Below are 16,188 nucleotides of genomic sequence, written 5' to 3'. Positions count from 1 at the left end.
CATAGAGCCTAACAATAACAATAGCAACATTGATCCTTATGATCATAAATGAAAGCCAAGCTGGAATGTGACATTTTTATAACATATAAACCATTTTTAACTTATTTTCTGAATATATTTATTTAATGTTATAATTTTTACCTGTCCTCATTCACTCCCTCACCTAAATCCTCAATATAAATATCAATAAAAAACACATATAAATTCTATCATTTGCATGAAAATCTATTCAATTATTTTAGTCCATGTCACTCTTTCCTCTTAATACCTAGTATTTTAGATTACACTATGTCTGAAATTAAATATCACTAAGAAGTGAGACATGGTACTTCTTTACAAGTTGAAGAGTCACTGCTTTACCATTTTATTATATATAGTTTTCTGATATTTGACTCACTAATTGTGATTATAATGTCCTCGAGAGAAAAGGGCCATTCATATATTTGACAAATATTTGAGTACCTACTCTGTTAGGAACTGTACTAAACATTCGGGACATGGCATGAAAAAAATGGATACATTCTCCTCATTTGCAGAGCTTTTATTCTAGCAAAAGAATTTGTACAATAAAACATGGAGAAAATTAATGTAAATATATAAAATTATATAGTATCTTAGCAATAAGGAATGCCATGGGAAAAGATTTAAGAGCAGAATGAAGAAGGATCAGAAACACCTGGGAATTTTTAGGTTAACTAGGGTGATTAGGGTAAGCCTCATTATTGATTAGGAAGATGGCATTTGAACAAGGACTTAAACAAGGTGAAAGAGATAAGATACAGATGTCTGGATGTCTGAGAGTGGAAAGTCAGAATATTCCAGGCACAAGGAATAGATAGTGAAGATGCTACGAGGCCTGAGTATGCCTAGTGTATTCTAGAAATAAGTAAGGAGACCAGAATGGTTAAAATACAGCAAAGAGAAAAGTAGCAAAATGTTAAGTCAGAGAGATAACAGGGGTGTGGATATGGGGCTAAGATGAGAGTAGCTACACATATAGGGCTTCTCAAGCCATTGCAAGGACTTTGGTTCTTACTCTAAATGAAATAAAGAAACACCGAAGGACATAAGGGTAATTTGGTCTGATTTATAGTTTAAGAGAATCATTCTGGTCCTTGAGTAGGGTGGCCTTTCTAGGAGGAAAGCCAACTGGAGGTTTCTGTAAGTAAAATATGAAAAGAGTTGATGGTGGCTTTCCACTGAGAGCAGTGGAAGGAATGATAAGTGAAAGGGAGCTGGATGTATTTTGAATGTAAGACCAATAGATTTCCTGATAGATTAGATCTGGAGTATGAAAGAAAAAAGAGGATCAAGGATGACTCAGTTTTTTGGTCCAAGCAACTTGAATGAAGGGGTTCCCCTTAATTTAGATGGAAAAAGCAGTATGTGAAATAGGTATTGAAGAGAAGATAAAGAGTTCACTTTTGGACTTGTATAATTTGAGATGTCTGTTAGACTTCTAAGAGGGCATGTCAGGTAGGTATTTGTTTATGAACCTAGAGTTTAGGAGATAGGTCTGGACTTCAGGTCAAAATATTGGGGAGTCATTATTATATAGATAGTATTTAAACCATGGGACAAAATGTGAACACTAATGATGTAAGATAGTGAAGAAAAGAGGACCAAGAACTGAGGCATGGAGGACTCCAAAATGAGGATAGGAAGAATCAGCATACAAGACTGAACAAAGTCAATCAGACAGATGGGTCAAAAAATAAGTGAGTATTGACTCCTAAAAGCCAAATGAAGTGAATATGTCAAGCAGGAAGAAGTGATCAGTTGTTTGAAATTATGCTGATAGGTCAAATGAAATGATGACCAAAAACTGACTGTGGATTTAAAAACAAGATCAGGGTGTCCCTGACTGCAATGATTTTGGAGGAGTAGTGGGCTTGAAGACTGGAATGGTCTAAGAGAAGATGAGGGGAAAGAAACTGTAGATAGAGAATATAGACATTCCCACATAGACTTTGGCTGCAAGGGGGAGGGGGATATTCAGGGAATAGGAGACAAGAAGCTTTCTTTAGAATGGAAAAAATAACAGCATGGGTGTATACTAATTAGGGTCAACAAGCAGAAAAGTAAATCTTAATGATGTAACAGAAAACAAGGAGAATTGCTGAAATGGTATCTATGGGTAGGAAGGAGAAGGTGATTATTCAGTGGAGAGACTGGCTTCAGAGAAGAACAGGAATATTTCATCGGTGCTAACAGGCAGGAGTCAGAGACTGTGGGTGCAGAGGCTTATAGATGGGTAGCTATGATGGTAAGTATCTGGGGGAGTTATCATCTGAGAGCTTTAATTTTTTTAGTAGAGTAGAATCAGTAGCCACAAAGATGGGAGAGAAGGCATGGTAGGAGTTTGAAGGCAGAGGAGAACAAATGAAATAATCACCAAAAGAGGAAACTCAATGGCCTAAGGAAATGTAACATGACATTGGGGAAGTGTGTTAAGTCTTAACTTCAGATTTTTGATCACAAATCTAAGTGACATCAGTCAATGTGGTTGAGTGGTTTTTCCAGATCCTTTTAGCAATAGGTGGGGAGTTGGATTCAGCCAGGTTTGTCATTTCACTGAGCAAACAGATGGATATGAAAAGGGAAAGGGTATCAAGGGTATCATGTGATGACTTGCCATAGGATTCAAGCAATGTAAAGAGGGCAAAAGAAAAAAAGACAAACAAACAAGGCAAGGTTGGAAAGACATGTCAGAATATTAATTGATTGGTGGTTCTGATAGGTTAAATGATTGGAGTTGTGTAAGAAAGTGATCTGAAAAGAGGATGGAGTTGGAAAATGAGATTCATCAGCTGACATTCAATTTCTTGATATTCCTGACAGTACCTTAATCAGACTAAGGAAAACAATGAAAACTCAGCAAGTGTTTATTAAATTGGATCTAATTATATTTTCACATCAATATTTGAGACAATGAACTAAAATATTTTAGAAATATGGAAAGAAATACTTGAATTTAGTAGAGAGGCTTAAGATTCAAAAGTATCTCTTTCTAATAAAACACAATATAAAAGACTTCCTACAAATATCAAATTTTGAATGAGTTAGTGCTCTTTCATATACATTAAAATTTATGTTTATTACTTATAACTTTTGTATGTATCAATACACATGATAATAGTTGTGGATAGTGCAGGTTGACAAGCTTATTTTCTGAATTTCACAGATATCATCTGTCCAAATGGTTCATTCTGTGATATAAGTGTCATATGCTGATAAAAGACAAAAACAAAATGTTATTTCTTGTCTAAAATAAAGGAGGAAATACATTTATGAGATTTTGATGTTTTCATCTAATATTCATTTTCATTGTGACACTGATTTTTATAATTTTATTTCAATTTTGAGAAAACAGGCAGGCTATTTGTATATCTAGTAAACTGGATTAGATTTAGGAGCAGAAAAAAATGGAATTTATTGAGAAAATGTTATAAGTACTTTGCTTTATTTCATCCTCACAACAGTTTTTTAAAGTGGTTTATTACTCCCATTTAACTAATGGAAAAACTGAGCCTCAGAGGCTAGCCAGGATTTGAAACCAGTCCAACCTTATCCCAAATACTATCAAATCTTACCTCTATTAAATTGCCTCCGTCAAAACTAGGATTTAAACTACTTTGAGGTATAAGTCCTAGCTAACCAAGATTGACAGTGTAGGATTTGTAACAAAGCACTCTATGTTGCATTTGTTCCATACATACTCCCTAGGTCAAATACAAACAACTCCACCTTTCTGGAATTCTGAGTTTAGTGCACACTCAGGATTGACTATGCAGCATTTTTACATGGAGCATTGTAAATTGCAATTGTTCTTTAATTACCTTCAGTCAAGTTTCAGATAGTATCAACTTCCTGAAACTGAATTGTAGTGGTCAGGAATAAAGTTCCTTATTTCTGATTTTAATATATCTGCAACATGTGCTATAAGCTTAGTTCAGAATATTTGTGTTCTTTATATACTGCTCAACTGATATTTATTACAGGGAAAAAACAGGGGCTACTCAAAATAGGCAAAGTTTAAGTATGAATAAATTATAATGATGTCTGGTAATAGAAGGGGAGATGGGGAAAACTACAAAGTTAATAAAAGAATTCTTCATGTCTATCATTCTTATCATGTGTAGAGGTAAGCAGCTACACCTAATGAAAAATTTCAGTTAGACAGCCCATGATGACCTCAAGTCAACCTGGAAAGGTTAAGTTGCATTAATTATACCAATTTAAAGAACATAATGCAATATGAAACATTCTTGGAACAATTTCTAACCAGAATGATTAAAATAAAATACTTTGATATATAAAAGGATAAAGTATGATATTATTTTAGAAAAATAGTTTGTGTATAAACCTACATTCCCCAAAGATATTTGATAAATGGGGCAATACTCTACTGAGTAGGAAGTCGTGGTTATAGGGAGATTTCAGAGGGACCAATCTATTGCATATGAGAAAGCCAAAAGCATTCAGCAATTAGGTTAGTTGGGATAAAATGTACAGGTCATTTACACCTTAAAAGAAAGAGAGAAAAAGCAAGAAAAATAAACAGACTGGAATGGTTTGCTTTACCTCTAATCATTCTAGTGAAGAGAATCAAGAACTCAGTAGGAATGCATTCAAGGAGAATCTAAAGGTCTCCTACAAGACTCTGCCTACTTTACTGGCATTATAAAGAGAAAAACCAACGGCAGGTAAGGTGATCAATAATCTGAGACAGTCATACAATTGATTCTGCCTTAGGGATATGTCTGGCAAAAATTTTGAGAAGTCTTTGTGACCTTGACCAACAATGAGTTGATTCACAGAGGAATCAATCTGACTTAGACAAAGTGAATTAAAAAGTGATACCTGATTGCCTCTTCCTTTCTCTCTCTACTTCAGAAACAAACATTATGAAAAACACAACATTCATAATAGCAAAATAAGCTATTTAATAATCTTGCTTCATATTTGACCAATGAATTTTTCCTTCATTATTAATTGAGCACTTTATTAAGCACATACTATGCCTGCATATTGATAGTGGCTATTGAAGATCTAGAAACAATGTATGGTGCAGCAGTTCTTGTTCTCAAGGAGTTTATACTGATGCTGGGAGGGAGTACAGAGTAGTAGAGAGAGGGCTCACATGCATCATTACCAGTTTGATTTTGTTCTCTTAGAATTTTCCAGGAGTTACAGAGACACAGAAGACAGGTTAATCACTCAGCTCAGAAAAGGCTCTGTTGCAACTCGGAAAAGTTATCAGTTCATGTGACAGAGCTCAGAACAGACCTCAGAAGAATGAGGGTGTGAGGGAAGTTCCTTTTTTTAAATTTATATTTAGCTATATAATCAGATTGTAAACGCCATTTCCTGATGATTTAAGTGTTAGTTATACCTGTAAGCATTGCTTATTGATTTTATTTCTTGATGAAGACATAAAAAAACAAGTGAGAAGTCCTGGCATGATTCTGAGAAGGTGGCAAGAAAACAGACCTGGTACTTGTTGCCATCATATCCTCTAATGGAAACACAGGGAGTCAATTCTCATTTTATTTCAACACTATAATCTTGGGTAAAAGTAGACTCTATAGAAAGGAAAGGTAGTCTTACAGTAAGGGAAGAGCTAGTGATTTTCAGATAAATAACACATTAAGAGTGTTGTAAGGGAGCCATTTAATAGGGCAAAATACCAAGCTTTACTCTAAATAGAAGGTCTCATGATTTGCCAGACACAAAAAAGAGTATTTACTGTTAATTGATAACAACTGCGTGGTAACATTTTCTCCCCAGCTCACATAAGGTGACCCAAAATAGATTTCCGTAGGAATTTATATACGTACTACTAGAGTCTCTGTTTCTCTTATGCTCAAATTTTTAAAGATTTTATCATTTAATTGGTTACTCATATCTTCTTTTTCTAGTGTGTTTGAGAGAAACTCCCTTTCCTCACTGAATGTTGAGGATATTATCTGTTGTCACTGTTTTGCATGCATTTGGGGAAAGGGCGGAATAATTGGCAAGTCAGTAAAACACATAATAATGCCCTCAACTCTGATTGCCTTTCATTTTAACTAACAATAGTGATTTTGCCCACTATGATGCTGTTCAAATCTGTTCTTGTACAGAAATAAGTTTTAGATGATGAGAGAAAAATCACTTAATTGCTACAGAATTAAGAAGGGCTTTCATGTTAATTCATTTTCATTAAAGTTCTTAAATTACAGTATCAGTCTCTCTGAAGCAATGACAAATCAACAATCAGACTTAAAATTGAACCACTGCCTAATTAAACCTTATCATTCATTGTCTTGCTTTATCATATAAAACAATTTATTATGATTATGTATCAGCTTTACAAACAGGCATAGGCTATTATTCAGAGATCACAATATCATAAAATGCATGGATTTCTGATAAATGGGATTTTTATTTTACTTTGAATTAAGATCTGAGGAATAAATGATAAAAGATCCATTGGCATGGAAGGTGACACATTTATCCATGGATTGCTGCAATGTTAACTTGGTAACGGAAAGACTTAAGAGAGGAAGGGTGATCTACATGCGGCATGAATGTTTCTTTACTTGTCTCTCTCTTCTTTCTGTCCCTTTCCCTTTTTGAATATGTACACATGTATCTTATGTAATTCTATACTGCAGTATTAGTAGATCCTTAGTGTATACTCAATAACCAGAGAATATGTAGTTTTAGTTTTTATTATAAACAAAAGGTAGTATTTTAAAAATTGACAATATACTTGGCCACAATGTGAAAGCCAATAAGAGATCAGTATCATCAGACCATCAGACCATGTAGTCTACAATATAGATCAATCAAAATCATGTGATGACTGAAAAAGCCCCTAATATATTAGAATACAAAAATCAACTGAGTAAATTCCAAGAAAGTAGAAGTAGCATGATAAAAATTGCTGCAGTAGGAAGTGGAAAAGTAAAAATAACAATGGAAAATAAACCAACCCATTCAGAGGCAAAAGGTTTATTCGAAAGATTAGTAAAATAGAAAAACTTCTGATTGGATGGATGGTAAAAAAAGAAATGGCATGAACAAACAATACTATAAACAGAAAGGGAGAAATAGGCACATATATGGTAGAGATTTATAAAACGTGAGAGAAGCCTATGGGCAATGCATGACAATACAATTGAATATCTAAATGATGGAATAGGTAATTTCCTAGGGAAGTATAACTTTTGAAAAAGTAACACAAAAGATGGGTTAGAAAAAACTGTCATATGCAGAAAATATAATTTTATACATAAAAATTCAAAAGAATCTAGTGGTCATGTATTTAGCACCATGATTGAATGTAAGGTCAAGATATTAAAGTTAGTAATGTTTCTGGGTGCTAGGTGACTCAGCGGCTAAGCACCTGCCTTTGGCTCAGGTCATGATCTCAGGGTCCTGGGATCAAGCCCAGCATCGGCTCCCTTTTCCATGGGGTCTGCTTCTCCCTCTGCCTCTGTTCTGCCCTGTGCTGTGCTCTCTCTCTCACACACACACAAAAATAAATAAATTTTTTTTAAAAGTTAGTAATGTTTCCATATAACATCAACTAAAATTTTAAAAAGTACTTAAAAATGAACACAACATAAAACTAATAAACTACTTAGAAATAACTCTAACAAAATGTGTGCGTCTCTCTTGAAAGAAATCATAAAACCTTGAAAGACACAAAATAAGACCTAGGTAAAGGTAAATAGCATGCTCATAGATTACAACTAGTTCTCTCTGCATAAAAAGGGTCAGGAAATGTTTCTCAGAATAAATGACATCTTAAATGTCTTTTAAAGGTGCCGAAGACTCTAGCTGAGGAGGACAGCAATGGGGAGGAAGGAATATTTGGGGAAGAGAAAACAGTATTTTTCCTTTGTCACAAGTAATTAGGCTGATGCATTTGGGAGCAACAATTCGGTACACCTAAGAATGAAATGGAAGGGGACATGAGTTGGTTAGAGTTGTGGTTAGAGAGGTAGAAGAATGTCATTCACACAAATTGGGTAGATAACTTTTCTGTACATAATAGTTCACTTAAATAAAAATTTTAATATAAAAGAGTATTTTTGAATTATGGGGGGAAAATGGTGAATCAAGATGTCGGGTGGCAGAAATGGCTATGAAAAGTAAAGATTTGGGGCCACATGGACAATCAAGATCAGACTTAACCCCAGCCTCCAAGTGAATTAGTTTCATCATAAAAGGTCACTTATCAAATTCAAGCACATTTCAAGCAAATTTTTGCCTCGACTGACTAGTACTTTAGTGAGTCACTGTCACAAAATTAAACATTCTACTGTCAGTACCTAAATGCCAATACGGATTACATTCTCACAAAACTTGACTTGTCCACCAGGACTATTCCAACCTTGTCAACTGTGATTCTAACACTGCACTTATTTTTTCCAATCTACTGTTTCTTCCCTTGACAGATTCCTAAAGGATGTATTATGTTCTTTAAGTGACTGTCTAGGTCTCTGCGACAGAACTCAGGGACAGCTTTCTTAGGTATAATTTTGTGAAATGACTGATGTGTCAAAATCTTTTGCTGTTTGTGTAACTTCTATCAATGGCTGATATATCATAATGTTCATCAAACCTTTTGTACTATACTGGGCGCCTGGGTGGCTCAGTGGGTTAAGCCTCTGCCTTCAGCTCAGGTCATGATCTCAGGGTCCTGGGATCAAGTCCCGCATCGGGCTCTCTGCTCAGCAGGGAGCCTGCTTCCTCCTCTCTCTCTCTCTGCCTGCCTCTCTGCCTACTTGTGATCTCTCTCTGTCAAATAAAAAAAAAAAAATTAAAAAAAAAACAACTTCCGTTTGTTCTGTCTAGGCTTAGGTATCATTTCTTAGGGTAAATCTTCCCTAGCTACACCAAATGGATTTATTTCACTAGTATACATGGCATTCACTCTAATTGTTTATTTAATCATCCATAATTCCTTGTTTAATATCTAATGCATCTACTAGAATGTAAGTTTCATGAGGGCAGAGGTCTGTTTTCATGCCTATTCCTTTGGCACCAAACATACTACCTGAAAAGTAATACACACATGTACACACACACACACAGAGTTTAGCCAACTTGCTTAAGAAGGGGTCATGTTTTATATCCTAATTGTGCCTAGACATAATCCTTTATGATTAATCCTTATTCTAATAAAATGAGGAGACATTCATTTGGAAGGAAATCAAGATTTATGAATATCTGAGGACACAGGAGACTCCCACAAACATTAAAAAGAAAATGTCATCCACAAGAATATCAACATCAGCATCAGCATTTAACAACATCACCACACATGTAAGTTTGGGTCAGAGATATAACAAATATTACTGAACACTTATTATTTTCTAGCCACTGCTCAAGACATTTGAGATAGATATATCCATGACCAAAACAGAAAATTCCTCCTATTCAATAACAGAATTTACATCCTGAGGCAGGAGAAGACAGGCAATAGCCATAATAAATAAGTAAATTCTGCAATACTGAGAAGATGGTCAGTGCTATGGGGAAAATAGAGCAGAGTAAGGGGAATTGGGAGTTCAGTTCCAAGTAGCATGAAAAGGTAGGTCTCATTGAACACATGGAAAAAAATTTTACTCTGATTATGAGGAAAATAAATAGTGTAAAGGTAATAAAATGTCCTAACAAAAGATTAAATCAAATATCTGAATACAGAGAGGAAAAAAGGCCTGAATGAGTCAGGGACTTTAAGTCGAAGGGAGAGAGATTTTCACTTTGGTTTATAGTTTAAGATTTAACTTTTCAACAAAATTAACTCTGAGTTACAATAAAATTGAATAAAAAGTATTATATCATTTACTAGGAGAAAACGAAGCATATTTTTAATTAAAAATTCAAGGTATTTAGAGATAAGATGAGAATCTTACCATTTTTACTGATGTCGAGTTCTTTAAGATTAACTAAACTAGCAATAGTGGTTGGCAGATTTGAAAGATCATTATCAGGAATACTTAGTTTTCTTAGAGCTTGACAGTTGAACAATTGCTGTAAAAGAAAATAATGATTAATTAGATCTCAATTTAGTTAAATCCATTCATACATAAACTCAGTAACAAAATCCAATTCATTTTTATAAATGTGGTAATAAAATGGCCACCTCCCATTTCCGTATTCTCAATTCTTTTCAGAATGCTTCACATACCATCTGCATGTTCATGCCTCACTATTCTCTGCCATCCAAATTCAAAACACAAAGTATTCTACTTTCCCCTTCTGTTTATTATTAATGTAAAATTTGCCCAGTCCTACTGATTTTTTTTCTTTCAAATACTTTCTGGAGTTGTCACTTCCTTTCTATTCCCACAGCTACCACAATAACCCCAGTTCTTCACGTATCACTTCCATTTAATCAAGTTCAACAATTATTTATATAACATTCAAGAACTGCAATAGAGCTGAATATGTGGGCTTATATTTCTTTTGTGTCCCTCTTCACTGCTTCAAGACTCCCTAGCAAATGAAACACTTAACTTTTGATATTGTTAAAAAAAAAATCACTAGCAATTGGTTCTCTTCTGCCATCAGTCCAAAGTGTTAAAATAGGGAAGAGTCAAGTGTTGAACCAATGGTTCTCAAATCCAGCAGGGTTTTAATCATTGCTAAGTGGAGGTGCTTATTTAAAATGCGAATTCTTGGACTTGACCCAAAGAAGTATTGATGAGGCGGATCTGGGATGGGAGTAAAAATCTGCATTTTTAATCAAGCAGTCCAGTGATCTAATTATTTTGATATATGTGTTTCCAGTATTTTGGGGGAATACTTTTTGGGGAAAAATGTTAGATTTTTTAGCTATGTCAATCTTATTTTAAATGCCCAAGATATAAACAGTTGGGACAGAATTTCTTACTCACTTCTGGAAAAATTATCTTAATGGGATCTTTTCTATTTGACATTTCTAATTCTATTTTACTGATTTCCCATAGATAAAGTGTCTGGATCTATGACTGTGCAATTGGCTCACAGTACATTTAACAACCGCTTGTTCTTTCAAGTAATTCACTATTTATAGGCAAAAACAACGTAGTACATAGTTGTTATTTCTTAACTCGTTAGTTTTCTAAAAAGTAGATTGTGCTTATTGTTTATTAAGATAAAATATACAATTTCTTGCTTTTGGTAAGCCATTTTGGCTCCTTACAAAGATGACTTCCAATACTTCACGTAATGCTAGAATTTCAACATGTTATACAGAAGTGTTGCTACCTTTTTTTTTTTTTAATAAAACCTAGAAAAGAGGACTTTGATGGATTGTTTTTTACTAACTACTAAATTTCCCTTTAAAAAATAGAAAAATAGATGTCTATATTTATTGTAGACATTAATTTCAAAGTTTTCTCAGTCTCTATAATTCTCTGAGAACCATTAGATCCACATGCAGTGTGGTTAGTTATAGATTTATAGATTTTAAAAATTCAGTTGACTCATGACTGATGTTGGTAAGACACACTAACAACTCTTTGATCTGATTACTATAGCAATTTTATACAAAATTCAGACAAATAATTTTCAAAATTGTTTTTTTAAAATTCAAGTTTAATCATCAAAAATTAAAAAAAAAGAATTAATTATAGTTCCTGGTTTTGTCAAAGATTAATAATTGACCCTATAGTTGTGGGTTCCCTTTGGGGTGTTCTATTCTGTTCCATTGATTTATGTGTCTGCTTTTGTGCCAGTACTATACTGTCTTGAAGACTACAACTTTGTAATATAACTGGAAGACCAGAATTATGATGCTTCCACTTTTGCTCTTCTTTTTCAAGATTACTTTGGCTTCTTAGGGTCTTTTTTGCCTCTATACAAATTTTAGGATTGTTTGTTCTAGTTCTGTGAAAAAACACTCTTGGTATTTTGACAGGGATTGCTTTAAATGTGTAGATTGCTTCCATTTTCAATTTCTTTCATCAGTGTTTTACAGTCTTTAGAGTAGAGATCTTTTACCTTTTGGGTTAGGTTTATTCGTAGATAGCTTATGGTTTTTGTTGCAATTGTGAATGGGATCAATTCCTTGATTTCTCTTTCTGCTTCTTCATGATTGATGTATAGAAACACAACTGACTTTTGTATATTGATTTTGTATCCTGAGAATTTTCTGAATTTGTGTATCAGTTCTACCAATTTTTTGATGGTGTCCTTTGGGTTTTCTTTAATGGAAAAAGTTTTTTCAACAAATGGTGTAGGGAAAACTGGACAGCAGCATGGGAAAAAATGAAACAGGACAACTTTCTTACACCATACACAAACGTAAATAAATTCAAAATGGATTAAAGATCTAAATGTAAGACAGGGAACCATTAAAATCCTAAAGGAGAACAGAGGCAATAACCTCTTTTACATTGGCCATAACAACTTCTTATTATATATGTCTCCTGAGGCAAAGGAAACAAAAGTAATAATATACTATTGAGGCTTTATCAAAATAAAAAGCTTCTGCACAGCAAAGGAAGCAATCAACAAAACTAAAAGGCAACCTTCAGAATGGGGAAGATATTTGCAAATGACATTATGTGATAAAGGGTTTGTATATAAAATATAATAAAAAAAACTTAGTAAACTCAGCAACCCAAAACTAAATGATCCAGTTAAAAAATGGGCAGGAAAAAAAATAGGCAGAAGGCATAGATAAATACTTTTCCCAAAGAAAACATTCAGATGACTAACAGACACATGAAAAGATGACCAACATCACTCATCATCAGGGAAATATAAATCAAAACTACAATGTGATATAGCCTCACACCAGTCAGAATGGCTAACAGCACAAGAAACACAGGTTTTGCAAGGATGTGGCAAAAGGGGGAAACCTCTTGCACAATTGCTGGTAATGTAAACTGTGCAGCCACTCTGGAAAACAGTAGGAGGTTCCTCAAAAAGTTAAAAATATAACCACCCTAGGATCTAGCAATTGCATTACTAAGCATTTACCCAAATGATAAAAAAAATATTAATTTGTAGGGATACATGCAACCTGATGTTTGTAGTAGCATTATCAACAATAGTCAAATTATAAAAGGAGTCAAATATAAAAATGTCCTTTGATTGAAGAATGGATAAAGAAGATGCAATGTCTACACACACACACACACACACACACACACATACACACTATAATATTACCAGCCATCAAAAAGAATGAATTGAAATCTCGCCATTTGTAAATGATGTGGATGGAGCTGGAGACTATTATGCTAAGCAAAGTAAGTCAGTCAGAGAGAGACAAATACCATACGATTTGTGGAATTTAAGAAACAAAATAAATGAACATAGCATGGGGGAGGGGGAAGAGAGAAAGGGAAACCAAGAAACACACTCTTAATTATAGAGAACAAACTTATGGTTACTGGAAGGGAGGTAGGTGGGAGGATGGGTTAAATGGGTGATGGGGATTAAAGAAGGCACTTGTGATGAGCACTGGGTGTTGTATGTAAGTGATGAATCACTGATTTCTATATCTGAAACTAATTTACACTGTATGTTAACTAGCTGGAACTTAAATAAAAACTTGGAAAAAATGAAATTAAGGAAAAAGAACTAATAGAGATTTCTATATTCTCCTCCAATTTTATTTTATTTTATTTTTTTAAAGGATTTTACTTATTTATTTGGGAGAGTAAGAATGTGAGCATAAGTTGAGGGGAGGGGCATAGGGAGAGACAAATAGACTCCCCGCTGAGCGGGGACCATGATACGGCCTTGATCCCAGTATCCTGGGATCATGACCTTAACCAAAGGCAGACACTTAACTGACTGAACCATCCAGGCACCCCAATTCTTCTCCAATTTTAAATTAAGTTATTCAGCAACAAAAGGTATGGAAACTCCTGAACACCCTATTACATGGACAATCTAAGACTCCTGTGGTATAGAGGCTAAGAGCATGGCATTAGGAATCAGCTTGATGTGGGTTCAATTCCCATGCATCTAGTTATTATATTAGCTGTGTGATCTTGGGCAAGTTACCTAACGTCTCTGGACTTGTGAATTTCCTCACTTGTAAAAACGGGAAAAATAACATTCTCTAACTTGAAGGGTACTGGGATGATTCAATGGGTTATTTATTCATATTCAAATATTCACATTCAAATATCTCATCAGTTTTAAGTACTGCATTTTTTTCACATATTAACATCTTTGATATTTGGAATGACCCATATAATCAAGAGCAAGTTATAATTTGGGGGGTTCCTGGGTGGCTCAGTTGGTTAAGTGTTCAACTTTTGGTTTCATCTCAGGTCATGATCTCAGGATTGTGAGATCAAGCCCCAAGTCCTGCTCTGTTCTCACCACAGAGTTCTCTTGAGATTCTCTCTCTCCTCTTCCTCTCTCCCTCCTTGTACCCTCTCCCTAAATAAACAAATAAAATATTCAAAAAAAAAAAAGCCATCAAAGATGGCTTTTAAGGAGTGTATCCTTTAAGGAATGCAAACTTTTAAGGAGTGTATCTTCCTTAGTGGTACTATAATGACCTGTCTTATAATCAGTAACCTTGGAATTAATGAAATGAATTACTTGTAAAAGTTTGGCACATAATGAGAACTAATAACTGTTGGCTATTCTGAGTATTTATATACACAAATACAGAGGCACACCTATACAGTAATCTATTTCTTATTTTTCTTTTTTAAAAATATTTTATTTATTTATTTGGCAGAGATAAATACAGAAAGAGAACACAAGCAGGGAGAACGGCAGGCAGAGGCAGAGGGAGGATCAGGCTCCTTGATGAGCACAGAGCCCAATGCAGGTCTTGGTCCCAGGACCCCTGGGGCCATGACTTGAGCTGAAGTCAGGCACTCAAGAGCCCCTATATCTTATTTTTCTAGATGATGAGGTCTTTGAAGCTGGGAGTCAAGTCTAATTCATTTTGGCATTAACTTGTTTCACCTCTGCATGTGCCAAAGTGGCTAGCACCATATCTTGAACATAGTGTATGCTGCATAAGTATCTTTGGAAGTATACTTAGATAAGTCAAGGGAAAATGAGGACAGTGATAGATTCCAGCTGAGAGTGGTACTTCACTGAACTGGAAGTTTCATATAGGTAAACAATCTCAGTGGAATTTAAATTTCCTAAACAAAGCAGTGAACTTTGAATATGAGTCATGATGTCTAAAAATTGGCAAAGAAATTAAGAAAGCATTTTAATGATTCTTTCAAGATTCAAGCTTTGAATGAAAATGAAATAAAGAAAGATTATGAACTAGCTGTGATTCTTTCATATAGTACAAAACAGCAAATATAATTAATAGCTAATTAGAGTAAGACTGTTAATGGTAATGGTTATCCTGTCTTTCATTTGCTAATGATATTTCACATTTCAAAAACATCAAAACTATTTTGAGTCTTAAAATATTTTGTACTGAGGTATTCTCTTTCATGGGTGAAAGGAAATGATTTAACTCTGACAGAAATTGGTTTTAGAAGAGTATGCAATTTAAATTGCCGACTCCAGAAAGCAATGGTTAGATATTTTCTAAGGAGCTGCCACAGAAGATAAAGGCCTGAGTGAGGAAAATAAAACATATTTAGACCCCAAAATGTATATTCCAAGAGGTATATTATTCATTTATTCATGGAACCATGAGTTGATATTTGTTGCAAATGAGATACTATGCTAAGTGCAAGGGACAAAAAGTGAGTAAGACACAGCCACTGAGTTCAGATTGCTTACAGTTTAATATTTATACACTCAATTAATTGCAATGTGAAAAAAGATGCCATGAAGATAAATAACAGGTGTTATGTAAACACAAAATTAGGATATCTGAACCAAATGATGTGGAGGATAGCAGTGGGGTGGATTCATGAAAGTATACCTAGAAGGGGGGATTAAAAAATGAATCACCCAAGAGCAGGCAAAGGGGGATAACTTTGTAGCTTTCTGTAGCATATGAAGATACTCCCAACTCAAAAAATGTGTAACTTAATCTAGTTTCAGATGATTTGTTTTAAAGCATGAGGAGACTTGGATTTTGGAGTGAATACTCTAAGTCTACATTTACATGCATTTAAAACCTATTTAATGAGTACCTATTGTATGCTATGGTCCATATTCCACGTTGAAATTAAAGACATCAAATGAGGGGCACCTGGGTGGCTCAGTTCATTAATCATCTGACTCTTGTTTTGAGCTCATGCCATGATC

General features: G+C 34.4%; 1 protein-coding gene across 5 annotated transcripts in view; it reads right to left on the bottom strand.

Annotated features, from left to right (window-relative positions):
• LRRC7 (leucine rich repeat containing 7) overlaps positions 1–16,188 on the bottom strand; it is a 572,538-nt gene that overhangs the window by 295,548 nt on the left and 260,802 nt on the right. For all 5 annotated transcript variants that reach the window (XM_004762996.3, XM_013061642.2, XM_013061643.2 and 2 more), the window contains exon 4: positions 9,915–10,032. In XM_004762996.3, coding sequence (XP_004763053.1) covers positions 9,915–10,032 — 118 coding nt within the window. The remainder of the gene's footprint in view (positions 1–9,914; positions 10,033–16,188) is intronic.

The sequence above is a fragment of the Mustela putorius genome, unplaced genomic scaffold (genome assembly GCF_011764305.1).
Source record: "Mustela putorius furo isolate JIRA1106 unplaced genomic scaffold, ASM1176430v1.1 tig00003853_pilon_pilon_pilon, whole genome shotgun sequence".
NCBI classification, from domain to species: Eukaryota; Metazoa; Chordata; class Mammalia; order Carnivora; family Mustelidae; genus Mustela; species Mustela putorius.
This window is presented reverse-complemented; position numbering and strand designations above follow the sequence as displayed.